The sequence below is a fragment of the Podarcis bocagei genome, assembly GCF_964188305.1.
Source record: "Podarcis bocagei genome assembly, chromosome: 6".
Lineage (NCBI taxonomy): Eukaryota > Metazoa > Chordata > Lepidosauria > Squamata > Lacertidae > Podarcis > Podarcis bocagei.
Window position 1 is genome coordinate 20306545 of NC_138130.1, and position 26940 is coordinate 20333484.

At 47.1% G+C, this 26940-nt stretch overlaps 1 protein-coding gene and 2 long non-coding RNA genes across 5 annotated transcripts in view; 1 reads left to right on the forward strand and 2 right to left on the reverse strand.

Annotated features, from left to right (window-relative positions):
* Positions 1–545, reverse strand: part of LOC308589492 — an 89229-nt gene extending 88684 nt beyond the window's left edge. Inside the window, exon 1 of the long non-coding RNA XR_014009319.1 lies at positions 477–545. This is a non-coding gene — a long non-coding RNA (uncharacterized lncRNA). The remainder of the gene's footprint in view (positions 1–476) is intronic.
* Positions 546–12501: 11956 nt separating this feature from the next.
* LOC308589485 lies at positions 12502–17254 on the reverse strand. The gene is made up of 2 exons (XR_014009311.1): positions 17034–17254; positions 12502–13335 (listed from the first exon to the last, which is right to left on the reverse strand). It is a non-coding gene; the product is annotated as an uncharacterized lncRNA (long non-coding RNA).
* Positions 17255–17528: 274 nt separating this feature from the next.
* SPRY2 (sprouty RTK signaling antagonist 2) lies at positions 17529–24457 on the forward strand. 3 transcript variants are annotated; one of them, XM_081198606.1, is made up of 2 exons: positions 17529–18179; positions 22636–24457. In XM_081198606.1, exon 2 carries the CDS (start codon positions 22687–22689, stop codon positions 23620–23622), a length of 936 nt encoding a protein of 311 aa, XP_081054732.1. In that variant the 5' UTR covers positions 17529–18179; positions 22636–22686; the 3' UTR covers positions 23623–24457. The 3 variants fall into 3 exon arrangements, with proteins under 3 accessions (XP_081054732.1, XP_081054733.1, XP_081054734.1); XM_081198607.1 differs by lacking the exon at positions 17529–18179 and adding an exon at positions 18354–18514; XM_081198608.1 differs by lacking the exon at positions 17529–18179 and adding an exon at positions 20062–20407.
* Positions 24458–26940: the final 2483 nt, after the last annotated feature.

Here is a 26940-nt window from a genome sequence, read left to right on the forward strand (position 1 = left end):
GGCCACCTCATGAGAAGAGAAGACTCCCTGGAAACGACCCTGATGTTAGGAAAGATTGAGGGCACAAGGAGAAGGGGACGACAGAGGACAAGATGGTTGGACAGTGTTCTTGAAGCTACCAGCATGAGTTTGACCAAACTGCGGGAGGCAGTGGAAGACAGGAGTGCCTGGCATGCTCTGGTCCATGGAGTCACGAAGAGTCGGACACGACTAAACGACTAAACAACAAGAAGAGGAAGCAGATACAAAATGTGTCTGTTATGTTCTGAACTGCATAATAACAATGTCATCCATGACATTTTTGCAGAGAAGTTGGTAAAATGTGGACTTGACAAGATTACTGTTAGGTGGATTTGTAGCTGGTTGACTGACCTGGGGGGAAAGCGATGTGAGTTGCTTTGGGGTTCTGTTCTGGGCCCATTGTTGTTCAACGTCTTCATAAATGTCATGGACTAAGGATTTGACGAGATGCTTACCAAATTTTCAGACGACGCCAAACTGGGATGGGTAGCCAATGCCGCTGAAGACAGAATTGGGATTCAAGGTGGCCTTAAGGAGCGTCTCCACCCCCATCATTCTACCCGGAAACTGAGGTCCAGCACCGAGGGCCTTCTGGCGGTTCCCTCACTGCGAGAAGCCAAGTTACACCCTCCCACCAGATGTCAAAGAGAACAACAACTACCAGGCTTTTAGAAGACATCTGAAGGCAGCCCTGTTTCGGGAAGCTTTTAATGTTTGATGTATTATAGTATTTTAATATTCTTTTGGAAGCCGCCCAGAGTGGCTGGGGAGGCCCAGCCAGATGGGCGGGGTATAAATAATAAATTATTATTATTATTATTATTATTATTATTAACAGATTGGAGAACAGGGACAAATAGGGAGAAATGTCAGGTTCTACACTTAGGCGGGAATAACCAGCTGCACAAATATAAGATGGGGCACACCTGGCTTGCCAGTAGTACATATGAAAAGGATTGAGAGGTCTTAGTAGACCACAAGCTTAACACAAGTCAACAGTATGATGCAGCAGCAAAAAAAGCTATTGCTATTCTAGACTGCATCAACAGAATTATAGTGTCCAGATCAAAGGAAGTAATAGCACTGCTCTGTTCTGTCTTGGTCAGACAACAGCTGGATTACTGTGTCCAGTTCTGGGCACCACAATTGAAGGAGGATATTGACAAGCTGGATGGTGTGTAGAGGACAACCAACATGCAGTTATTACAACAGCCAGTGTAGCATAATAATTTTTATTTTTATTTTTACCCCACCCTCCCCGGCCAGGGCTGGGCTCAGGGCGGCTAACACCAAATATAAATTACAGTAAAATGTAATAGAAAAAACAACAAAAAAGAAACAAACTGTTAATTAAAATACGGCTTAAAATACAGCTTAAAATGCAGCCTCATTTTAGAAGTAGCCCATAAATCAAGACCATAAAGGGAGGAAACATCAGATATTCACCCAAGCTAGCTATCCATGCTGGTCCTACATGGGCCAGCAAAAAGGCCAAGGGAAAATTTATATACCAAATCCCATATAAGGGGTCAGAGTGAGTCTAAGCCGAAGGCCAGGTGGAACAGCTCCATCTTGCAGGCCCTGCGGAAAGATGTCAAATCCCACAGGGCCCTAGTTTCTTGTGACAGAGCGTTCCACCAAGTTGGGGGCAGTACTGAAAAAGCCCTGGCCCTAGTTGAGACCAATGTAACCTCCTTGAGGCTCGGGACCTCCAAAGTGTTGTTATTTATGGACCTTAAGGTCCTCCGCGGGGCATACCAGGAGAGGCGGTCTCAGATTGCTGAACGGTGACTAAGGAGATCCAAGCTGAGTTCCTCACTCATCCATCAAGTGTTCTGGCTGACGCAGGGACCTAGGAAGCTACCTTATAGTGAGTCAGGCCATTGGGCTATCTCCAATCTATCAGAAGACATTTCCAGCCTTACCTGTAGATACCAAGGGTTGAATCCAGGACCTTCTGCATGCGAAGTAGCTGCTCTACCACTGAGCTATGTCCCTTCCCCAAATGATCTCAAGGAGAGCTAGAAAAGTCCTGAACCTGAGATCTTGGAGAGCCACTGCCAGTATTGGGCTAGATGTTCTGACACAGTACAACATGCTCCATAAAGTAGGTTTCAACAGCCCCTGGCAAGTGAACAGAAGGTTGGCAGGACCGTGTGGCAGCCTATTCCCCATAGGCAGACCCAGCAATTTCTGTTGGGTGGAGAGGTCTTTCACACCCGCCATGCTGGCCGATCTATCTACTGCATAATAGCCTGAACAATGCAAGCCTGCAGAACTCCACAAATGCCTCTTTTATGGGCTCTTAAATCAACGGACCAGACAAGTTCAACTCCTCTTTGGGGAATATGTGATCCCTCCAAAACAGGGAACTGTGGTCAATTTTCTTTGCAAACTACTCAGTGCACTTCCTGCGCTGTGTGGGAGACAGGAGATGAATTATGGACAACGCAGCGGCAGCAGCAAACGCAGACGTGAAGGAAGGCAGTAGATAAAAAGTCAGAGAAGGGGAAGCTGACCAGGACTAAAACATTTGAGAGAGAGCAAGAGGGAGAGAGATGTTCAGCGGCTAAATCACCCAAACTGTTTTGCCAAACTATGACATGCCTGGTTTCCTGTGCTTAATTTTTTTAAGACTTCTTAAAAAAAAATAGGGAGGGGGATAACCAGCTGTTCTTTGTATAGTCCAGGAAACAAGCTTGATTTATTGCTCGAAGGCTAGTTTCGAAGGGAGAGGGGGGCTTGCCTGTGGCAGCTACGGTACCAGAGAAGTCACTCGGGCCTGTCCACTTTGAAGGGCTCCAAACCGCTTCCTAAACAGCCTCCTTCTACACTCATCACCTCTGACAGCTATTATTGACAACGGTTTGACTGGGGCCTGGGAGTATTTTAAAGCAGCAGGGGTCCGGCCGGAACAATCTAGCTGTCAATTACCTTTTCCCCTGTTGTGAAAAGGAGGCCCAGGACAATGCCGGAAAGCTCAGCGGGTGGGTGTGCTGTTCGAAGTATGTGACCCACTCTGCATTCAAAATTGACTAAATGGCGGTGCCTGCCTTCTCTCCCCCCCCCGCCCCGCCCGCCACCCCCAAACTGCCTGCTCCGATGAGGATGGCTGGAGCAGAAGGTGGAGGTGTCGCTATGGAAAGGTTCAGAAGTTCTGCTCAGGCAGAACTGGCATGGCCTTTTATTAACAACTTGCTGCTGCTCCCTTCCTTTCTTATGTTAGAGAGGGTGGGGGTAGGGATTATTTCCTCCCGTCTCTCCTTGCTCAAGCAGCCCTGACCACAGAGAACGCCCAAGCCGCAGTACCTATATTGTGTGTCTTTTAAAAAAAAAACTTCCTGTGAACACTGATGACTTGCTGAGCGGCCTGTCCATCATACAGGCCCCTTTGTCCATCAGTCACTTCCCATTTGAATTTGACTGACTGAGGAACCCGGAGTTATTTGTAAAGAACAACAAGGCTTTTCATTCATAATTTCAGGAAGGGGGGTAGGGTGGGGAAACCGGGGTGCTAATGACCGGCCTTGAATAACCGGGGGAATGTGGTTTATTCAAGGCAGGAAGATGCCCAACTGGCAAACCAAATGGTTCAGAGGAGATGGGAGAGAGAAGCAAGAGCAAACAATGGAATCGGGTTCACATCCCTATAGGAATCATTTTTTTAAAAGTGTTTAAAGACGAGGTGGAAACAAGTGGAAGCAGGGCGAGGTGGCAAGCAGGGGGGATAATCTAACTTGTTATATTGAGTTGTGTTGAATTGTTTTCTTACATTTATGACCCTTCTTCCTCCCTAGAACTGATGGCAGGGTAAATGTAATTCCAAAGCAGTCATGCATCCAGGGCATTGACCAGACTCATACCTGCTTTTCTTTAGGTAGCGTAAAGTGGCCTCATGGTCTCAGTGTGTCTTTGGACATCAAGCTTCAGCAAAAGGATTGCCCTATATGAAGTCATAGAATCATGGAATCATAGAGTTGGAAGAGACCACAAGGGCCATTGAGTCCAACCCCCTGCCAAGCAGGAAACACCATCAGAGCACTCCTGACATATGGTTGTCAAGCCTCTGCTTAAAGACCTCCAAAGAAGGAGACTCCACCACACTCCTTGGCAGCAAATTCCACTGTCAAACAGCTCTTACTGTCAGGAAGTTCTTCCTAATGTTTAGGTGGAATCTTCTTTCTTGTAGTTTGGATCCATTGCTCTGTGTCCGCTTCTCTGGAGCAGCAGAAAACAACCTTTCTCCCTCCTCTATGTGACATCCTTTTATATATTTGAACATGGCTATCATATCACCCCTTAACCTCCTCTTCTCCAGGCTAAACATGCCCAGCTCCCTTAGCCGTTCCTCATAAGGCATCGTTTCCAGGCCTTTGACCATTTTGGTTGCCCTCCTCTGGACACGTTCCAGTTTGTCAGTGTCCTTCTTGAATTGTGGTGCCCAGAACTGGACACAGTACTCCAGGTGAGGTCTGACCAGAGCAGAATACAGTGGCACTATTACTTCCCTTGATCTAGATGCTATACTCCTATTGATGCAGCCCAGAAGGAAGGCAAGGAAGAGGAAAGAATTCCCCGTCTGCTGCTAGAAGAGAAAAGTACTTTTTAAGCTAGATTGCAGAAACTCAATGCATCTTTATTTCCTGCAAATTAGATGAAGAGCTTTATCTGAAGCCAGACCGGTTGAGATGAGAACTTCAGAATATTCCTGCTGGATCTGGCCACAAGACCCATTGAGTCCAGCATCCTCTTCTCAGAAGCCAACCTACGCCAAATCCACAAGGATGACACAAGTGCAACCGAGGGTGCCGATTTATCCCCACATTGCAGAGGCACATCACTTGACATGTCGTGAGATGTGTCCCGTCCCCCCCTAGTGTGCTCGCGTGGGGTGGGGAATGGGGAGCCAGAGCTGGACTCCCCGCTCGGCCTTCTCCTCCCATTGCAAGATCAGCAGGGAGGCAGAGCAGGCCACAGGATTTGGGGGGAGTCCAGCCCCCTCCTTTAAAAAAATGGGGGAGTTCTGAAGACCCCTCAGAGCCCACCACTTGGCACACCTGAGTGCAATAGCACTATTCCCGTCTGGGAGTCCCATGAAAGGCATTCTGCTTTCAACAGTGAAGGTAGAACATAGCCAATCTGACTAGTAACCATTGATTGCAGTGCCCATCAATGTCTCTTGTGGGAGAGAGTTCCATAGTTTAACCATGCAGCAGTGGCTTTTTCTTTTTCAAGGGGTACGCAAGGGTGCACAGTACCGGCACCTCTTTTTTGTTTTTATTAAAAAGTGTATTTTTATTAAATTTATTTATTAATAAATTTAACTGAGGTCCAGCGCTGAGGGCCTTCTGGTGGTTCCCTCGCTGCGAGAAGCCAAGTTACAGGGAACCAGGCAGAGGGCCTTCTCGGTAGTGGCGCCCACCCTGTGGAACCCCCTCCCACCAGTTGTCAAAGAGAAAAATAACTACCAAACTTTTAGAAGACATCTAAAGGCAGCCCTGTTTAGGGAAGCTTTTAATGTTTAATAGGTTATTGTATTTTAGTGTTTTGTTGGAAGCCGCCCAGAGTGGCTGGGGGGACCCAGCCAGATGGGCGGGATAGAAATAATAATGATAATAATAATGACAATATTATTATATTTATTAATTTATTAATTTTGTTTTTATTAAAAAGTGTGGCACTTACTGTAACAACTTCATGGTGAGTACTGGGACCTATTTTTCTAGAAAAAAAAGCACTGACATGCATTATGTGAAGAAGTGCTTTCCTTAGCCAATCCTGAATCTTCTAACATTTAGCTTCACCAGCTGGCCCCAGATTCTAATGTTGTGACAGAGGAAGAACAACTTATCCCTATCCACTTCTGCTGCATGTATATATAGCACTGTCATGTAATCCCATGCTCACCTTTTTTCAAAACTAGACAACTCCAGATGTTGTAACATTTCCTCATGGAGGAGATGGGGAGGGAAACACCCTAAAACCTATAAATTACGTAATAAATGATAGGTTTTTGATTATTTGGGATGTGAAGGGAGAAATGCATGCTGCAGAGGAATTCCTGGGCTAGCCTATGTTAAAATGACCTGGCCAAGCTAGGGCCATTAAGAAACAATACAGGGCCATTGAGAGCCATTGGCAATGCAAGAGGACTGTACTGCCCCTTTGCCCTGAGGTGTGAACACAGATTTGGAAGGTTGCCAGGGTAACTGGGTGTGAGGTGACAGGAAAAGAGAGTTTTTAGCAGGGTGCTCTGGGAAGAAGAAGGAAGAAAAAGTGGGAGCCATCTTGGGCAGGCTAGCTGCAGGCTGGCTGGGAGAGATGCTTTGGACTCCAGGGCTGCACTGCTATTGGGGACAAGCCCCTCTTGAAATGACCATACTGCAAGATCTGGATTCCTTCCATGCAAACTGAAGGTGTAAATAGGTGAATAAACCATGTTTCTTAAAGCTAGGACAGCCTTGGCCGTGTCTCATTTCTCCAAAGAATGACAGACACTGTGTGAGTGCCTGGGACCCCAAGGGCTCTTGGCACTGCTCAGCAGAGAGAGAGGGATGCACCCAACTTATGCCTTGATCAGTTTGATTGCCCTTTCCTGAACTTTTTTCAACTTTACAATATCTTTTTTTAAAAATATTTTTTTAAATTAAAGATTAGTTTACAAAAATACGTGCATTGTCTCTTTTTTCAAGTTGCATTTTCTACAGATTACAGTGGTACCTCGGGTTACAGACGCTTCATGTTACAGACTCTGCTAACTCAGAAATAGTACCTCGGGTTAAGAACTTTGCTTCAGGATGAGAACAGAAATGACGCAGCGGCGGCACAGTGGCCGCGGGAGGCCCCATTAGCTAAAGTGGTGCTTCAGGTTAAGAACAGTTTCAGGTTAAGAACAGACCTCCAGAACGAATTAAGTTCTTAACCTGAGGTACCACTGTAGTTTCATTTGTAGTGTTACATACAGTGTTAGGTTAGGAGGAAAAGAAGGGGAAAGAGGGGGACAGGGGAGTGGTATCAGCAAAAGGAAAAGAACTCACTCTGAAACTCACTTACAGATAGTACCTAACACCACGGAAACTAGTGCTAATACGCCCAGGAACCTCACCAAAAGGCTGGAGAGGATGCACCTCCACAGGCACGTACCTCCACATGTGGTGGGAATGTCCCCAAATCTAACTCTTCTGGACATCTATCACACAAGAAATATGCAAAATAACGAAGCAAGTGTTAGAAAACTGGCCCTACTAAACATCTTCCAAGATAATAATGCCCACTTGCATCATAAAGAGCTTGCAATATTCTTTTTGAGGCAAGGCAATTAGAACTGCTTGCAGTATTCCAACTGTGGCTCTTTTTCAGTTCCCATCCTAATGATCCCTGACCTGGAAGTGTTTAAAGCCAGGTTAGGTCAGGAAGATGCCTGGAGCATGGAATGAGTCATCCTTCCTCCTCTCTGTGGCCTCTAGTGGTTTGCTTCAAGTGACACCAGAACGCAGAACCTGTTTTGGAGCCCGGTTGATCCTGACAGTGTTCCAGATGGTGACAGACGAATCAAAGGCTACCTGGCTGCTCTTGAGACAACTGGGTGGATTTCTTGATCTCCCAAGGCCTCTCTCAAAGAGCAAGTTGCTGTCAGAGATAATTAAGCCCTTTTCCTTCCTTAGGCGCATTATTATCTTCCCTCCTTCCTTTGGCTTCATTACCGCTCCTTTCAAACGCTCAGACATGAAAAGAAGATGTCAATTAAAGGTTTATGTTTCTAAGGAAATACCAGGCATTAATGCTTGCCTCCCACTCACTAAACAACGTCCTGGATCAATATCTTTGCATTAAGCCATGAGACAATGTACAAAATGCTCAGGGGACGCAGCAGACAAGCTATGCAGCCATCCGCTTGCAGGGAATAAGTACTTTGAGGAAATGCACCCAGCAGAAAGATAGCTATCTATTTGGACTACTCAGCTCTTAACCAGAAATGAAACAGACAAATTATGCACCGCATTTCTTCCTCTCTCGCTCTTCCTCCTCAGCCCCCTCCTTATTTATAAAACATGTTTAAGAATTTATTTCTGATCTGCTCCTGTAGACATTCCTTGATTCACAGCCATGGGGGCCGCTTACAATTATGTCGTGAAATTGCTATAGGCCCTTGAATGGAGACATACCCAAAAGGGAGGATGTATGGCTCTGGAATGAATTAGATGCCACAGAGAAGATCCTGGTCAACAGCAGCAGCAACTCTCCTCTCCATCTGTTAGTGTGATGGCCTGGGAATCAGATTCAGAGGCTGAACGTGAGGAATCCCAGCCTGCACAGGATTCCCCGCCTCCAGAACCAGCTGAGCTGGGGCTTGAGCTTGAAGGGTCCTCACCTGTGCTGGATCCTCAGGTGCAGGCACCAGCTGAGTCTGCTCTGGCTCTTGAGGTGATGGAGGACCCAATGCCTGCAGGTGCTCCATCCTCAGCCCCATCAGGGGAAGCTGAGGTTGCCTCTGGGTCCGGTAACCCTCCAGCCTCTCCTGAGCTGCAGAGGCTCAGCGCAGAAAGGCGGAGGGAACTAAGTTCCCGCAGGAGGAGTGCTCGCCTCCAGGCCAGGAGAGGCAAGTCACCTGTGGACTGGGGCCGCCCTATGCCTCGGGGAATATAAAAGCCAGCCAGCCCCAGTCCCAAGTTGCGGGAGCAACATTGTTGGTAGCCTGTACCTGCCTGTACCCTGTCCTGCTTTTCTGCCGGAGCTCCTGACCTCACCCGACTCCCTGCCTTGGACCCAGCTTCAGCTTTGACGGGACTGCCTCCATACTGCACCCTCGACCTGGGCTCAGACCTCGCCTCTTGGTTAGCCCCCGGGACCAGCACAATTAGTCTCTCTCTCTCTCTCTGATTTTATGTCTGATAAAAATAAATTTATGACATAGAAACAGTATGTTCCAATTTCTTTGCCCCCGTGATGTCATAGCTGCTGCTGATGTCATGCTCGGGGTGTTATACCAGGAACAGGTGGTGCTACAGAGATATTTGAAGCACATGTCTTCTCCTGAAGAACCTTGGGAACTAGTTAAGGGTGCTGGGAATTTTCTGGGAATGTGCTCGCGTTCTGCTCCCTGGTTTCCCACTGGCTTCTGGTTGGCCTCTGTAAGAACAGGATACTGGACTAAATGGGGCATTGGCCTGATCCAGTAGACTATTATGTTCTTACAGTAATGTAGCTTTGCGAGCGGAAAACTACAGTTCCCAGGGTTCTTTGGAGGAAGCCATGTGTTTTAAACATATGGTAGGGGTATGACATAGTAATTTAAGTGGTTTCGCAGGAACATTTCTTACTCCATATGCAGGCTAAGGAAAAGCCCTTACTTGTGACAGTGGCGTAGCATGGGTTGTCAGCACCCGGGGCAAGGCAAGTAATTTGCGCCCCCTAACCCGTGGATTTGCGCCCCCTAACCCTAACCCCCATTGTTGTGCCCGGTGCGGCCGGCCCCCCCTGCACCCCCCACGCTACGCCACTGACTTGCGATAATCCTGCACACAGAAGGGGCAATCTTTAAAAGATCCTTGGCACATACAATCCTAGCTTTGGGGGCTTATAGCAGGCCACCTAGTCCAGTCTTCTGCTCTGTATGTAATAGATCACCAGCTAAGCTTTGAGATGGGACGCGGGTGGCGCTGTGGGTTAAACCACAGAGCCTAGAACTTGCCGATCAGAAGGTCAGCGGTTCGATTCCCCACAACAGGGTGAGCTCCCGTTGCTCGGTCCCTGCTCCTGCCAACCTAGCAGTTTGAAAGCACATCAAAGTGCAAGTAGATAAATAGGTACCGCTCCAGAGGGAAGGTAAACGGTGTTTCCATGCGCTGCTCTGGTTTGCCAGAAGCGGCTTAGTCATGCTGGCCACATGACCCGGAAGCTGCACGCCGGCTCCCTCGGCCAATAAAGCAACATGAGTGCCGTAACCCCAGAGTCAGCCACAACTGGACCTAATGGTCAGGGGTCCCTTTACCTTTACCTTAAGCTTTGAGATAGGGCAGTATTTTATGATGTCAGAAAGCAAGCGGGGAGGAAGAAGGGAGTTGCTGGCCACAGAGACAATTGGTGTCGCCTTGTACAGCTTCTGCCTTTTCCTGGTGAGGCCAGGCGCACGCCGCTGCCCTGGGCAGAGCACATCAGCTGGGGCACCACATGGCATGGAACTGCAAAGCCCCGGCCTCCCGGGAACCACCAGCCCCAGCTTGCCCCAATGATAGTTTCTCGATGCTCGCATGGCAGCTACCATGAACCACTGTTTGGATCAGCGCGAGTAGGAACCGAGGGCGAAGGCAGCCTGCCAGTGCTCTCAGGGCCAGAGAGGGGAACAAAGAGGCTGGCAGGCAAGTTCCCCTCCTGAGGCCAGCGGCTGGGCTGTGGAGGGAGGGAAAGGGTGAGCATCAGGCCTCCAGATGGAAGTTTGCGATGCTGGCTGTGAATGGGATTTTGCGACACAGAATCTGATTGGAAATTCTGAAATTGCTCTTGCGTTTTCCACTTCAAACCGATTTCAGGCAATGTATCAATACAGTGGTATCTGAGGTTACATACACTTCAGGTTACATACGCTTCAGGTTACAGATTCTGCTAACCCAGAAATAGTGCTTCAGGTTAAGAATTTTGATTCAGGATGAGAACAGAAATCGTGCTCCAGCGGCACAGCAGCAGCGAGAGGCCCCATTAGCTAAAGTGGTGCTTCAGGTTAAGAACAGTTTTAGGTTAAGTACGGACCTCCGGAATGAATTAAGTACTTAACCCGAGGTACCACTGTACATCGCCTAGGCTTAGTCACTATGGCCCTATTTACTCCCCAGCCATGGGTATAGCCAGGATTTTTTTTGGGGGGGGGAGGCAAAAAGTTGTTGAGCTCTTTTTGGCAGGTTGCCCCCCGCAAAAAAAAACTTGTTGAGCTTTTTGGAGGAGATCGCAGGTAAAAAAATTCCCCAAAATGAGGACATTACGGGGGCAGGCTTTTGTTGGAGGGGCAGGCTTCTGCGGGGGGGGGGGGGGAGAACCTCAGTTAACTGAGTACTTTTAATGCTTTTCAACAGCATTTGAGGATTTTGGGGGGCAGCTCCCCCCTCCACCCCCTTGGCTACACCCATGTCCCCAGCTACTAATCTAAAGGCAGACAACCTCTGAGCAAGTGCAAAGATAGCAAAGGACGCAGCTCACAATCCACTTGGTCCTGAACAGGTCCACTGCCTTTGACAGGATGAACCCAATGCCATGGCAGCCCTCTCTAGCACCCACCACCCCCAAGCTACAGAAAGGGGATGATTGTGTCAAAGGAGATCCTTGCTTGCAGCGGGTTCAAAACCAGCTTCGCACACCCTCTCTGAAAGTACGCCATGGGATTATTACATCGAAAAGCCCCTTGGGAGCCTCAATCATTGGGGAGGAGGCCCGCTTTGCCCTCTTTTCTCCCCATAGGACTATGTCCCCCTCCCTTGCCAACAACAAATACAACTGCTAGAGCACAAAAGGCAGAAAATGAGGTTACTGTTGCAGCAGATGCATGGCAGCTGGGTGGAACGCATCCCGGGCCAGTTAAATACGGTAGGCTGAGTGGAGGAGGTGCTCTTACCTGCTTGGCCTAGAATGGCCTGGCAAAATGCCCAAACTGCATTCACAAGTAGCTGCAAAACAGCTTCCAAGTAGCGTTACACAACAAGGAGAAGTCGTGCTTCCTTTGTCTCAGCTCCCACCCCATCCCTGCTCCTCCCTGCCCCCCCCCCCAGACTAGAAGCTTGGGTTCTGTTTCCAAGCCTTATCAATGGCCTCCCATTGCACTCCTGAACAGAGAAGGTGATGGGGAACTCTTTCAGCCAACTGTATCTTTCTATGCAGGGAGAGAAGCCTATCTTTTCTCCTGTTCTCCTGCTCCGAAGTATTTCTTTGCTAACAGCACACAAAGCGGCTCAATTCACTGCTCCCTCTAGCGGGCACAAAGCCATCAAACCCTTGCCATTCATAAAATTGCTGAATGAAAAGAGATTTGCCGTTGGGACAGTACACCTGGCTCTCTGGGCTGCTAACACTGCCATATGATTGGAAGATGTGATGTTTGTCACCTGCAGTGCTTTGGAGCTAGGTACCCCCTGTCCCATCCCCCAAAAGGGGCTGGAGCGTCCACAAAGGATTGCATCATCAGATATATTTACAAATGAACTGTCATTAAAATAAGGGATTTCTAGCAAGTGATTGAAGGAACCTGTATGGAAGTTGCTGGGGTTTTTTTTTTAAGTCAGGAATGTCTATAACTCTAGAAAAGAATGTTCCAATTAAATAACCATGAAAAATTTAGAAATTGTCATTAAAGAGATCCAAGTCGTACTCTGAGTAGACCCACTGAAATTAATGAACTTGAGTGCATTAATCAGGCTGCTCTATTACTCAGTGGTAGATCACCCCAAACTTCTAATGTAATGTGTGATAGATGCTTTATAGAAGTGAAATATCCTCTTTAATCTTATAGATTTTCATTAATTTGACCTATTCTAAGTTTTAAAAGGCTGTTCCGCACACAAACACACTATATTACTTGCTTTGCACTTGCAAATAATGGTTCACATACGCATACTGACACACCCAGCATTGGACTTTTGAAAGTCTTTTGAGTCTGAGGTTGCTGGGTGCTGAATCTGAAAATAGGAGACTTGCAAAATCTGCTTGCTACACAGTCCTCTGCATCAAAGCCTATAGGGTAAGGATCAGAACAATATGAATGAACTGGGCTGCACAAACACCTCCAGAAAGACTTTTTCATTATTTAGCCTACTAGCCCAGCTCTTATTTGCAAAGTACTTGACTCTAGCTCCAAATTTCTAGCAGCTGGGCTACTAATCGGTGCCGGCTCCCTGGGGCCCTGGGTGCTTGTGCACCCACAAAATTCCCCATGAAGAGGCCAGGCACCCACAAATTTCAGTGTCAGGGCCATGCACGCTGCATGGAACCTATGGGCACTGGCCCTCCTCCACATTTGTATATTATGTGAGTTTTATCACGCATATTTCATGCAGTCCATTCCTATATGTGTTACTCAGAAGTAGGTCCCACTGCATTAAATGGGGCTAGCTCCCAGCCAATAGAAACAGGACGACATCCAAAATAGGTGTTCTTGAGTGTTTACTCTTTGTCTTCTTTTTTAAAAAACCGTGAAAGAGTTGTTGGATATGGCATAGGTGTCCCTCTGCCTGGTCCTGTTGTCTTCTGCCCGAGGAGTGATGCCAATGTCACTCTGTCCATTCCACCTGCCAAATGGGCAGGTGAAAGTACAGCCAGCCAAATGCCCACAGCCTGCAAAAAAACACCCAGAAATTGTGAGAGGGCGAGGAGGAGCTGAGCTAGCCCAGGATCTGGTAGGTCACAAACTGGCTCCATTGTCACCGAATGTAATGGCAATGGGTCCAATTTTCTGTGCCAGCTCTGCTATTTGTCTTTCCTCCCACCTTCCACCTTGACAGGGCTGTGGGTGTGGCAGTAGCCCTGCCGCTCTGCAAAGCCTCCCCAGACAGCAGCTTGGGTTCAGGTTGCACGGTAATATTCTAACAGCCAATGACATGCATTATCTTTACCTAATAGGCTCCAATGGGGAAAGTCTGGTTGATTTCGAAAGCCTAGTATTAAATTACGCGTAGAAAGTGAGACTGGCTGGGAGCCTGTGCAGAGAGAGAGCCACATCAGATTATCATATCTTGGCTTATTGAGTCAAGATATGCTTGCATCTTTTATTTTTGCAATTGAACCAGGAAGTCTCTCATTCACCAGAGTTTCTTGTCTCATCTGATTTGAGCTGGCTGGGAAAATATGGTTGCCAACTTCAGAACAAGTCAAGATCTCAAATCAACTTCAAAGCGACATTTAAGATCCTGACTTTGTGTCCAAAGCTAACCACTGTTTCTTGGGCAGACAAAGTGAGAAACTATGGTTAATTACACACTTCCTGGTTTAATAACAGCTCACTGCAATGGGGTTACGTGTGCAGGCAGAACTTAATATATGAACTTAATATACTGAGATGATCAGCTGAATGTGGTCATACGTCTCACTATAGACCAGTGTGCCTAACCACTGCCTTCCAGTTGTTACTGGGATTGCAATTACCTCCAGGCCCAGCCGGCATGGCCAAGAGTCATGGAGGATGTGAGTTGCAGTTCAACATCTGGAGAAGGAAGTCTGGAGAGAAGGAAGTCAACCACTTTTGCTCCAGAAGTCTCCAAACACTTAACAGCGCAATCCGGGGCATGTTTACTTGGGACTTAATCCCTAGGAAATGTGGGTAGGATTGTAGCCAAATTAGGCCTTGGTGAATGAGTGTGAATTCCGTTGAGCAAAGTGGGACTTACTTCACCGTAAACAAGCCAAGGATGGGGGCTGCCGCTCCAAATTGGGCTCTTTCCAGGGAGCCCTGGTGAGATTTGTGGGAAGATAAAGTTTACTGCTGTCACCCACAAGCAACGCATTTGGAATTAAAGTGATTTCGTCACCTTTCCCAAGTGGATGACAATATGAACCAGGAAATATGTGAGCATTGTGGCTGCCTGTTGGTTTTTTTAAACAGCTGTAGCCCTCGCAGTCACTGAACTGTCTTGAACGTTAAAGAAACAAGCGTAATTGCTTTCTGAATAATGTTGCCAGTTTGTTCCTTTCCTTCTCCTACCCACGGCAGTGGTACAATCGATTGAACTACCCCAAGATAAATGCCACCAGTGGTCAAAGTTCCTGGCAGAATTTATCCAGAGGACCATCATCGTAGATGTCTTCGCATCATTTTTAAAAATAATGATAATTTTGAAAATAATGAATGGATCCCTGGTGACATTCAATGAAGCAATGGATTCCAGTTTCTCCAATGCCAATGGCACCATTCTAGTCCTACCACCCACCAGATTCTTTCACCCATATCAAGAATGAATCAGCTTGTATTTCATTTGCAGGCTGCACCCCTAAAATATTCCTGAAACTGGGGCAGATAAACCAATTCTAAGTACACTTACTCTGAAGTAAGTTTTCTCGATTGCACCCATGCAAGGAATTGTTCCTGAATGGGAGCCCCAATCCAGGACACTGTTCACACAACAGCAAGTCCCTTTGAGTTGAAAAGGGCTTTTTTTACTTGGTCTGCCGGGAAAGCTCAGTTGGGTATCCAACTGACGCTGATAATATCAAGGCTGCAAGTTCCATCCCCCTGCATTCCAGGGGGCTGGACTAGATGATTCACAGGGTCCCTTCCCACGCTATTATTCTGCTTCACCACAAGCACCAAAAGGGGCTATCTTCCGCGTGTAAACCAGGCTCAACAAGGTTTTGAAGGCCATTTCCCGTTTTCTCAGCGCTACATTCTTCCCCGCGCTCACTTTCTCTTTTCTTTCCTGGATCATGTGTAACTTTTTTAAGGCGTCCCATGAGCGTGCAAGGATTTCAGCCCAAATGGTTGCAAGCCGCCGTCTGAATGCTCCGGAAGGAGCATCTCGCTAATCCCATTTTTAACTGAAGGGGCGCGGGGGGAGGGAGGGAAGAGAGAAAGAGTTGGTAGAGAAAGCGATGCAAAGAACAGTGGGAGCCGGCCTGTTTCAGGCACGCCGTGTTCCGCTCCTCACGTACACTAACGTGGGGGAGGGCGACTCGGGCTGGGAGCTAACACTTGTACACAGCGTATCAATTGTGTTAATCCACCGAACAATGTGTCCTCCCCTTCTTACAAACACAGCGCCCTCTAAAATCTGCTAGGTGATTGGATTACCTTCTTTCTCAAAGGAGGGGATGGGTGGGAGCGGGGCAGGACGTCTAACATTAATGATGCAATTCTCAAACACGTGTTCTTTTGGGTCAGCCTTGTTGACTTTTGTCACGTCTACTTTGAGAGTAAGTTGGCCGAAGATTGCGAGCGACTCACTTTTCATTATTATTTAAGGAAAAGGAAGGCATTGAGGGTTGTGTTTGTTTTGGAGGGGGGTGTCTACTCGCGAGTAAACGCAGTATGAGAGGTGGCTGCCTTGGAGCTGCGATCCTAAATATTGTCATTTGCAATATCGATAAGATCCTAAGGGACAGCCAAGTGAATGGTTCCAGAGTCGCGCCGTCCGATCCTGTTCATGTTACATTAAGTAGTAAATCCCATCCAATTCAACGAGATTGATGCCCAGGTTACAGCGTGGAAAAGGACCGCAGCCTTCCTAGAATCTCCCTTTACAAATTTACAGGACTCCTACTACCCAGACCCACTCCCGAGTAAAACAACTCTTTTGCACTTTGGGATTTCAGCCTTGAAGAGACCTTCTGGAATTGCACTTCCCGGTAACATTTGCTCACGAGTAGTCCCCGGAGCAATCGACAGAAACACAGCCCGCAGAAAACCTGCTAAGCAAGAAAGATACATCTCGGAACAGCCAAGGAACTGTCTGAACCTTGGAGGGGGGAGGGAATAAGAAGAGCCTACTCTAGAGTAAACGGGTGTAAATTCCGACACGGGGGTGGGAAAGAAAACCGCCCACAAATCTGACACAAGCTTTCTTGGAAGAGGCCATCTCCCTAAAGCCCGTGGAACAAGCATTGGATCAGCGCGGAATGCGACTTACTTCCGAGTAAGCGTGCGTGGGAGGGAGGGAAGGAAGGAGTGCGGGGGGGGAGAGAGAGGGCGCTCGAATCCCCGTCGATCATTTCTCTTTGTCCAAAATGTCACCGGCGACGTTTAAAACGCTTTCGGGTCACAGTGCCCTCCCTCCTTCCAGCTTGCACCGAGAGCGGAAATTATTGTGGAAATAATACCCCGATCCCCTGCAGTTTTCGGTGTGTGTATGTGTGTGCCTAGACTTAGCCCCATCCGCGTATAACAAAAAACGGGGGGGGGGGAATCGAGGAGGGGAGAGAGAGAGAGAAAGGAAAAGGAACGAAAGAAAGAAAAAGGAAAGAAAGAAAGAAAAGCCGTTGGATCGGCGAATGGGCTCCTCTCCTCTCTCCGTCCCTCCCCAAGCTGGTGTTGCCCTTTTGAATACCTCCTGGCGCGCTCTGCTAAAGGCTAGCTCCCAAGCGCTGGCAGGCGGAGAGGTTGGGAGGGTAAGTGAATGTAAGCCCGGGCGAGCCAATGAGGTAGGACCGGATACGATATATCCTCTGGGACAACAACTGCTCTGTTCCTCCTCAGATCCACATGACGCCATTTACTGCTGCTTTTGCGGAGAGATCACCCTGCCTCCTCCGGAAAGAAGAAAAAGAGAGGGGGGAGAGAGAGAGGGAGGGGGGAAGGAGGGAGAAGGAGGTGGAGAAGAGAGGGCGGAAAAACGCTGGAGCGCTGCAAGGACGGATCTCCAACCTGCCTTCCTGCAAACGCGCCACAGGCAGCAGCAACTGCGGCTCTCGAGCCCCGCTGACTTTTCCCTCCCTCCCTCCCCCCAAAAAGAAAAAAGGGGGGAAAGAAGGGGGGAAGACCTTGCTCTCCTCCTCCTCCTGCCCCTCCTCCTCCTCCCAGTTTGCAACCAGCAAAAGCTGCCTTGGGAAGAAAACGCACGCGCTCACGTACAACACACATTTGCCCAGAAGAAGACGGGAAGAGAGCTCGCCAACCACTTAAAAGAAGCAACAAGCCCTTAGCGCGCACCCCCCCCCCCCAACACACAAAAATTTACAAAGCGAAATCAATACAGATTGCAACCGGTCGGGACGCCCAAGCTGGAAGAAGAGAGCGAAAACAACAACTCCTGGTCCGCGGCAACCTTGGGATTTTACTCTGTTTTCTCCTCGTTCTCGCCAGGAGCCACTTACTTTATGTCGCTCGCCTGGGCTCGCCCTCCCCCTGTGTATGATGTATTAAGCGAAAGTGACTTGGGATTGACGAATCGGCCTCTTGTTCATTGAGAAAAAAAGACAGAAGCAACAGCGACAAGGAAATCAGCGTGCGTGATTGCGAAGGAAAAGAGGGAAGAGAGAAAAAGAGAAACCCTCGCCCCGTCTGGAAAAAGGGACTTTTTAGGCACACACACGCACACATTTGTGGTTTGTTTTCTTTGCTATTTATTATCAGCCGTCCCTGCGGAGAAGACAGAAGGAGGCAGGGGGGAGAAAGCAACTTTGCCGTGGATTGTCTGCTTTTTCCTTTCTTTTTTGCTCGTTTCAATGATTCTCGCTCGCAACCTGGACTCGAAGTGAGTTTCTGGAACAGAAGAGCCGCTTCTGTTCTCCCCCTCCTTTTATTTTCGTTTGGCTTCGGGGTTGCGTTTTACTCGTCAACCTCAGGAAGAAGAAAACCCAGGGAGCGGGGTGGAGAGGAGAAGGGCTTGTGAGGAGGGGAGAGAGGAGGAGGAGGAAGAGGAGGGTTCATTGCAAAGCAAGCTTCTGCTTCTATATATATGTGTGCGTGTGCGTTTTAAAGTGACTTGTTTGCAAGGAGACAAATGCAAATTTCAGGCCGATTCCCTTGGTAGAAGTCCTGCGAGGGGTGTTTCTTTTCTCTTGTGCAAGGCAAAGAGACTGCAAAATGGTGTGTGTGTGTGTTCGAGGAGATTGCCTTGGAAAAGTGTGTCTGCGGGTGTTGTTTGGGGGTTGAGATTTCTCGGGTGGGAGCAGATCTCGGAGTTCCTTCGCGCTTTGAAGGATTCCTGGCGCGTCCTTGCGCCTCGCGGATGACTCTGCAAGAGAGGAAACCCCTCGCCTCGCGCCATTGGGGGCGAGCGTTGTTTTGAAAGGGCGGAAATCTCCCCTCAGGTTGTTGGAAGTGAAGCTATTTCTGCAGAGAAGTTCTGGCGGCAGCGCCTTCCCCTCGGTTTGTGTACGGCACGCCGTGGTGCCCAGCTTCGGAAACGTGCGTCCGAGTTCGGAACAGTTAAGCAGCTCCGTTGCTTGCAAAGAGAGCCTGTCAAAAAGGCTGGGTTGCAGGACAGGGTAAAAACGAAACAAACAAAAACTTGGGTATTTTTTTTTTCTTTTTCGCAACTCCTTCCTCCCCAACTCCAGTTGCTCTGCAGCTTCTTAGATCCAAGCTCACCTCGTACTTTAGCCGCCCTCTTTTCAAACTTGTGCACTTGGAATGTGCAATTCGGAAGTGAGCGAACGTCTTTAAGTGTAAATCTGGTTTTTTGTTGCCAGTGGGAGGGATGGGTAGAATCTCCCACTTAACCGGATTGTCTTCTGAAGTGCATTTTTTTCTTTTTTGACGTCTGCTCTACCTTCTTTCTCTTCCCCCTCCCCACCGCCCCGGGCCTTTTTTTGGAGGGGGGGGTGGAATATGCAGAAGATTGCTACTTTTGGAAATGGCTGGTCATGTTTCTTTTTTCTTTCTTAAGACTTAATTTGCCCCACCCCAATGCCTGCTACATAGACTCAGCCCTAAATAGGGGAGGGAGGCATTCATATGGGGGGGGGGTGCAAAGACGAAGAGGGTGTTCTAAACACCCCTGAGATAAAGCACCCTAAATATTATTTTTTAAAAAATAAAATGGGAAGCTTGTGGGTGCTAAACTATGAGAGACAGCAGCTTTTGCATGGAAGAAAAGGGTGGCTGTGCACTATATAAATTCTTCATCCTTTATTCAAAAGCCACCCCCACCAGCACCCCTGATTTACTTCGCATTTCTCCCTTTGCTAGTGAATGGACTTTGGCTTTTTAAAATCCGTGGGACAGTTGGCACATACGTACAACACCACAAATCCTGGCACAGAGGATTTTAAAATAAGACTTCAGCAATTGTTGCATTTGTTAGAAAGTAGGGTGTTTCGTGGCTAGGGGTGAGGGGACTTTGTTTGTTGATAGTGTAGCTGGATCTGTCGACCGGGGAATGCGTTTCCCTCCGGGCAATAAAATTCCAGAGGCTGTTTGTGATGGGGGGAGGAAGAGTTGAGAGTCCTGCTTTGTCATTCATGAGGTGGGGATTTGCTTGAAATTTACGCAAATCGGACAAATGCCCAGCAGGCGCTCCCTTGGGGGCAGACTTCCTGCCAGACCTGACTTCTTGGAAGCTGGAGCTGGTGGGATTTGATGGCATTTGGGTGGGGGGAGAGGGAGGGGAGGGGATTGCGTGAGCAGGTGCCTCGAAGGTGCTCAGGACGGAGCAGATATGTAAGTCACTTTACATAACTGAAGCAGGAAAGAGCCCTTCCCCATCTCCTGCTGGGAGGAGGAAGGAAAGATCCTGCCAGGCTCTCCTGATAAGGCAATCTTATTACAGTACAAGTCTCCGTCTCTCTTCACCCTCCTCTCCATCCCCCGCCCTGCTTGTCTCCTGTTGATCTCCAGGTTGTCTGCCTTTCAGGGAGGTTCCTTTGAACACAGTATCAGGGCAGCCTAGAGGAAAATGAGCAGGTTCCTGGGATCCCACCTGCTAGGCGGATTGTTTTATGTATGAAAGGAAGAAGCCTGTAATAAGGAAGGAAGGAGGTGATGCTCCCTGGCGGGCAGGGAGGCAGTGCGGGAGACAGATCTTTCCCTACGTGTGGATTGTGGACAGATTTTCAGCCGGCACTGCTTACTTGGAATTCAGTGGGAATTCCTTCCAGAGAGATAAGACTGCACGGGGTTGCAGTCTTCACGTAAAGTTTGTAGTATCTTGCACAGCCACCTAAATTTAGTAGTACTTTTGGGGTTTTTTAAGGGGGGGAAAGTTGCTATGAGGTCATTACAATAGAGAGGACTATACCTTGATTTTCACCCTGTAATTACTGCAGATTATTGGGTGGTTTTTATGTGCCGGCAAATCCAAGCCAGAATTTTAAGTACTCCTTAGAAGTAAGTCCCACGGAGTTTAATAGTGCTTACTTGCAAGTATATGCATAGGCTTTCACTGATCTGATGCATGTTTAGTCAGAAACGAGCCCTGTGGATTCCAGTTGTGTAAGCAGCCGGTTCCTATACTTCTCTTTAACTTAAAAGTAAGTTTCACACTGAATTCAGTGGAACTTATTTCCATGTATGCACCAGGTTGTAGTGTCACTGTAATGTGACCAAGAGAATTCACCTTTTGTTGAACAACTGCTCCTCAGACTTTTTTTTTTTTTTGCAAACTGGATCCTGTTCATTTGTGAGAGAGAGGTATTTAGCCCAGCTGTTTTCTAGTTGGCAGTCCTGTCACTCTCTGTCTATACTTTATCAAGATTCCATTGTAAGTAATGGTGGTTCAGGTAGTGCTGTTCAAGTCGAAGCAATATTGTCATAGGCTGTTCCTGGAACCATGTGGCTTGCAGATTGCACGCAGGATATTTGTGTATTGTAAGCCAAACCACTTTTTTTTCCCCTGGCAGTGCCCAGGAAGTGGATGGATTATCTCTGGGTGTTATGAATGCACAATGAAAACCCTTACAGTGCTCAGCATTGTAAGCTTCAGGTGCTGGGGCTTAGGAATGCAAAGTTGTAGACAAATATTAAAAGTTCTGCAAAGAGGTACTTTGTATATGCTTTTCGGCCTGCACTTAAGACCAGCCTCAGACACGTTGTTGCTACTTAATGCTTTTCGCAGTGTCGTTGCAGAAAAACACATTTTCCCTTCTTCCTTTTTGCAACATGTTTAAGCTCAGTGTGGAAAGAGGACGTATTTGCTAGGCTTGCACAGGATAGAAAAATTACCACTCTGTCATTGGAAAGTTCTGTTTTGCTTGTTTAAAGTCTGCTACATATAGTGCAGAGGAAGTCCCATCTCTTCCTATAGCTTAAGCCTGCAGTCCTGTATGTATTTATTGAGGAGCGGACCACAGTGAACTTGGGTGCACTGACTTCTGACACTCTGGTTTTTGACTGCAAAAGTGTGTTACAATCTGTGATCTGAGAGGATTTGTCAAGAGTTTCAGACACCTAAGGTGTCTAGATCCACAGAGAGAGATTCAGGCAGGGACATGTAAGGACTCATCGCAGGCTTCTCCCTTTTTTAGGTATACACCTAAATATGAAAACTGCAGTGTGGTTGCAAACATATGCAAAGAACGGGTACATTTGTCAGAGTTGCCAGAATTGACTCTTTGGCTCTTTCTGTCAAGTGTACAAGCTTGTACTATGTAGTGTGTGAATTTGTCCTATAATGAACGTCAAGAAGTGATTAAGATGCAGGTTTCCTTGGGTTTCCAGAAGAAGAGGTGTTTGCCGATCCTTAATTAAAAAGCAGAACCCTGTAAAATGTAGAAAACAACTACCTTTCTCTTTTTAAAAAATAAATAAGATCCAATTTTAAAACTGGATTTAAAAATGCTCTCTAGAGGTAGGTTGGTAGAATCTCTTCTGCAAAGAAGATCCATTCTCTTCAAGGGAGGACCATGCTGGAAAACAAAGCCTCTGATCACTTAAAAAAGGGATGAAGATACCCGTGGACTTCCAGGCATTGCTGAACTACAACTCTCATTATCCCTAACCATAGTCTCTGGGGCTGACAAGAGTTGGAAACCCAACAGTATCTGTAGGGCCACAGGTTCCTTGCCTTTGCCTTGAAATCATAAAAGAGATTGCTTATTTCCACTGAATTGGTTGTCCCCAAGTCTTCTTCCATCATGAAGGCTTGGTGCCTTTGCTTTCAGGGACTAGCTGCTGTGAAGTGTGTCATACTGAGGGATTTTGCAAATGCACCAATACACCACCAGGCAACATAGCAACAAAACCCTAATCCTCTCTTCCTTTGCCCGCAGGATTTCAGATGTGTTCTAAGCTTCCTGGAGTGATCACTCTTCAGGGTACTGATGGAGACGAGAGCTCAGAATGGCAGTGGGTCACAGCCTTTGCTACAGAGTCAGCAGGACAGCGGGAGGCAGTATGGAGAACCTGACCTAAGAGATGTCCTGGTGCAACAGGTTCACGTCTTGTCCTTGGACCAGATCAAGGCCATCCGAAATACAAACGAATACACTGAACCACCTACGGTGGCTCCACGGCCTGGGGTGAAGCCAGCGCCGCGTCTGCCTCTCCAGCACAAGAGCGAAAGGGCCAATGGATTGACTGATCACCTTAGCAGGGTCCAACATCCCCAGGTCCATGTATCTTCCCGGTTACCACTGTCCCGTTCCATTAGCATGGCCAGCACCGGCTCACGGGCCAGTACCCGGACCAGTACGAGTAGTAACTCATCAGAACAGAGACTTCTGGGGTCGTCTTTGGGGACCGTTGCGGACGGGATAGTCCGAGTGCAGCCCAAGTCCGAGCTGAAGTCCAGTGAACTCAAGCCCCCTAGCAAGGAAGATCTGCACCTTCATGCCTACAGGTGTGAGGACTGTGGGAAATGCAAGTGCAAGGAGTGTACTTACCCGCGAACTCTTCCCTCCTGTTGGATCTGTGACAAACAGTGTCTTTGCTCGGCCCAGAACGTGGTCGATTATGGGACTTGCGTCTGCTGCGTCAAGGGCCTTTTCTACCACTGCTCCAACGACGACGAAGACAACTGCGCCGATAACCCTTGTTCTTGTAGCCAGTCCCATTGCTGCGCTCGGTGGTCCACCATGGGCGTCGTGTCCCTCGTTCTGCCATGCCTGTGGTGTTACCTGCCAGCCAAGGGTTGCCTTAAGTTGTGCCAGGGCTGTTACGACCAGGTGAACAGGCCCGGCTGCCGCTGTAAGCACTCCAACACTGTTTGCTGCAAAGTGCCCAACGTCCCCCCCAGGAACTTTGAGAAGCTGACATAGCATCGCTCCTCGGGAGTACGGCGAAATAATACGGATTATTCCTTTTTAACATCATATGCAGCCAACTAAACGAGCTATAATTGTGGCACTGTGTCTTAGGAGGATGGGGAGGTGCGCCCTGAGGTTTGCAGTGACCTGCTCTTCCTCTTGTGTGTTTGCATGGGCCAACTTAACGGATACCTGCTTGTTCTAGTCCACCTAATGGAGAGATGAAGGGAGAGATGCTCCGCGGGACCCGACTATTGCATAAGCTAACGCAACTTGAGACACTCCTAGGCAATCTGTCGTGTTGTACATGTGTGGGTTCCCCCCCCAAAAAATGAATAGTACATTTGTAAATTAGGAAACTACTTCAACCTGCTCCCGATTATTTTCTGCCAGAGATGTGCTATATTTTTGTATATAGGATATTTTCAACTGTGAAAACACGAGTGTCATAGAAGACATGGCACAGGTCACAAAATATTATACTAATATGTTGTACATTCAAAAGAATGTGAATCAATCAGTATGTTTTAGATTGTATTTTGCCTTAAGGAAGCCCTTCATTTGCAAGACTCTGATCCCCCCCACCCACTTTTTTTGGATTTCATGTATATTGTACAGTTACAGTAAAATTCAGTCTTTATTTTCTAATTTTTTTTCAACATATTGTTTAGTGTAAAGAATATTTATTTGAAGTTTTATTATTTTATAAAAAAAGAAATATTTATTTTAAGAGGCATCTTACAAATTTCACCCCTTTTTATGAGGATGCCACAGTTGCTGCAAATAAGGGGTGAAAGATACATATGTTCCCTATAAAATAGAAAATATATTAACGTTTGAAATTAAACTGGGCTGCTTGTCGTTTTTCCCCCTTCCTCCGGTCCTTTGGAACTGAACCGTCTCTTATGAAAGGAAGGCATTTCTGAATGCAAAAATGAATAATGAAACTGTAAAATAAGTTGAGATCTCTTCTGAAGGCTGTTGTTTGATAAGACATGGAATCCTTATATGATTGTAGACGGAAATGCAGAGCTAGTGGAAGTAATGCAGGCATAGGCAAACTCGGCCCTCCAGATGTTTTGAGACTACAATTCCCATTATCCCTGACCACTGGTCCTGTTAGCTAGGGATGATGGGAGTTGTAGTCCCAAACCTCTGGAGTGCCGAGTTTGCTTATGCCTGAAGTAATGTATGCTGAGGAGAGAAAGGAGAGTGAGTTTGCAGAAAGTGATGGCCTGTTTTACAGAAGACCTTGGCTCAAACTTGTTGTTGCCATACTCCTCAGCTGGTAAAGCATGAGACACTTAATCTCAGGGCCATGTCTTTGAGCCCCACATGGGGCAAAATATCCCTGCATTGCAGGGGGCTGGACTAGACTATCCTCATGGCCCCTTCCAACTTCGATAATCCAGTGTTTGCCAATGACTCAATATCTTTTTTAAAAAAAAATATTTATTGAGATTACACACAAAATTACACATAAAGAAAAAACAAACAAAAACTAACAAACACAAGCTAACAAGAAAGTTGACAAAAAGGCAACTTAGAAAGAAGGGGGAAAAGGAAATAGGAAAAAGAAGGGGGAAAAGATATTTTTTAAAAACGATAAATCCATTTTTCAGCATCTTTGATCTCATTTGCTTATTTCCTTGACCTCCTCACACCTCCCCTTTTGTATTCCCATTTTCCAAGTCTTTTCAGCAAATCCTTACCCTCTTTCATTTGACTTTGCTCTATACTTAACCTATTATAACTATACATTTTCATCCGTATAACTATCTATATTTACCTATTCTTATTAACCTTATTACCAAAACCACTTCTTTTCAGTCCAACATCATTTTAACATTCATTAATTTTACAGTATTTCTGCAGATAGTCTTTAAATTTCTTCCAATCTTCCTCCACCATTTCTTCTCCCTGGTCTCGGATTTTGCCTGTTATTTCTGCCAATTCCATATAGTCCATCAGCTTCATCTGCCATTCTTCCAGAGTGGGCAAATCTTGTGTCTTCCAGTACTTTGCAATAAGTATTCTTGCTGCTGTTGTAGCATACATAAAGAAAGTTCTGTCCTTCTTTAACATCGATTGGCCGACTATGCCCAGGAGAAAGGCCTCTGATTTCTTCAGGAAGGTATGCCAATGACTCAATATCGTGCCCTCTAAAAGTTGCACTACAATTCCCATCAGGCCTTGCTGGCATGGTCAGGCATGATGGGAAATTTAGCCCAGCAACATCTCAAGGGCAGCCTGTTGGCTGTAGACAGCCCCTATCACAAAAGGCAGTTGTCTGCCTTGTTCACCCTCCCCTTAACTTGTTTCCTAACATGACTTTACTGTTCATTTCCTCACCACCTGCCAGTTAACCACCACTTAGGGAATTGCAAGACTTGACATGGGTTTGGTGCACTAGATCTCTAGGGGACAGAAGTGGGTAGCTCAATGTGTGGCCTTTGTTTCAGCATAAATTTATTAATGCATCACTCTGGCCTGTGTAAGTTGCTCAATAAATGCCTGGTTAGGGAAAAGTGTGGACCAAACCACCCTCAAAACCCTCAGAATGAAGAAGAGGCAGTCAAAGTCAATTAAAACTCTTAAACACCAAGAGTTTATGAGCAAAATAAATGTGCCATAGGGCATTAGAAATCCGATTGCAGTGAAGCTTACGCCAAGCAATTGTGAAACGAAAATGGCTTGGTTGATTTGTCACTGGTGACTGTTAACCTCCACTAAGGTCAGTTTCCTTCTGCTGCCAAGTTTCCCATCGGAAGTCTAAAAAATGATTTACCTGTCTATTAACTTACCTTTTTCTGTTGTTGTCCTTCAAGTATGAGTGCCGCTTACGTAGTTAAGAGAGAGGGCGTGAGCCAGCCACAAGTGTGTGTGTGCGCTCACTGCAGGAGAAAGGTCATTCTTGAGAAATCACAAAAGACTAGGCAGACAGGAGAAAGAGCTTTGGAGCGGCTCTGAATCCTCTCGAGCCTGAAGCAAAGTTAAATTAACAGCACACAACTGATTCCAACACAAGGCATACTCCAAATACACGCCTTGAAATTGATGGACATGAGTTGCTGAGGTTACTTTCAATGGGTCTGTAGTCTTGCTTGACTACGCTAGTGAACTCAACTTTATCCAAGCACTCTGGACAAAGCTATGGATTCCAAATAGGGCTGCCATACGTCCGGGTTTTCCCGGACATATCCGGGATTCATCCGTCGGAAATAGTGGAAATGTCTGGGTAAAAATGCCTGGGGAAACCCAGGGGAATAGCAACCCATGCTCAAAAAATAGTTTGTTGAGATTTTGCCCAAAAAAGCTGAACAGCTTTGC